Source organism: Halyomorpha halys, unplaced genomic scaffold (assembly GCF_000696795.3).
Source record: "Halyomorpha halys isolate HHAL.00 unplaced genomic scaffold, Hhal_1.1 Scaffold766.1, whole genome shotgun sequence".
NCBI lineage: Eukaryota > Metazoa > Arthropoda > Insecta > Hemiptera > Pentatomidae > Halyomorpha > Halyomorpha halys.
The window spans coordinates 47,699-48,297 of NW_027111507.1; the positions used below are offsets into that span (position 1 = coordinate 47,699).

A 599-nucleotide genomic window follows, 5' to 3' on the forward strand; every position below is an offset into this window, starting at 1 on the left:
ACAATACTTGGAGGCCATAGTTATAAGGTTCATCCCTTTTTATTTTTAAATGGATCAAACTTTAAGCAACTAAAAAAATATTTAATAAATTGTTATCTATTTTACAAAATTTTTTTATTATTATTTATATTTTTCCCTGTACATGGGAGATGTAGGTACATTTACCAACTTATTTTTTTAATGTTATAAACATTTTGTCTATGTTAAATCATCTGAAAATTATAAAATAAAATATTAACAATTCCCCAAACTTTTTACAAGTTGAGATTGATTCAAATTGGAAAAAGAAATATTCTAAACTTAATTATTTTTATTTATGATTTTTTTTTAAGTACCAGCTCTGAAAAAAAAAAATGGTTTCTGTTTTAGAAAAATCCAACCAATGGTGTATTTCTGAAATCTACCTTATTAACAATTCTAATTACTATGAAATATTAAAGCTGGAAATTGGAAAATAAGAATTAGTAATCCATTATAGAATCATTTTTATTGATAATAAACTTGTACAGTTAATAATAATCCATAATATACTTGGTTTGTAGGAGCTTGCTTCGGAACATTTGTAAAATTCTGATTCCTAGAACAAATTTTATTGATTT

The 599-nt window shown here is 22.7% G+C and overlaps 1 protein-coding gene across 2 annotated transcripts in view; it reads right to left on the reverse strand.

Annotated features, from left to right (window-relative positions):
- Positions 1–468: 468 nt before the first annotated feature.
- The window catches only part of Ca-Ma2d (Ca[2+] channel Muscle-specific alpha2/delta subunit), a 59,313-nt gene continuing 59,182 nt past the window's right edge, over positions 469–599 (reverse strand). For both annotated transcript variants that reach the window (XM_067049547.1, XM_067049548.1), the window contains one exon: positions 469–577. In XM_067049547.1, the coding sequence (XP_066905648.1) occupies positions 473–577 (105 nt within the window). In that variant the 3' untranslated portion in view covers positions 469–472. The remainder of the gene's footprint in view (positions 578–599) is intronic.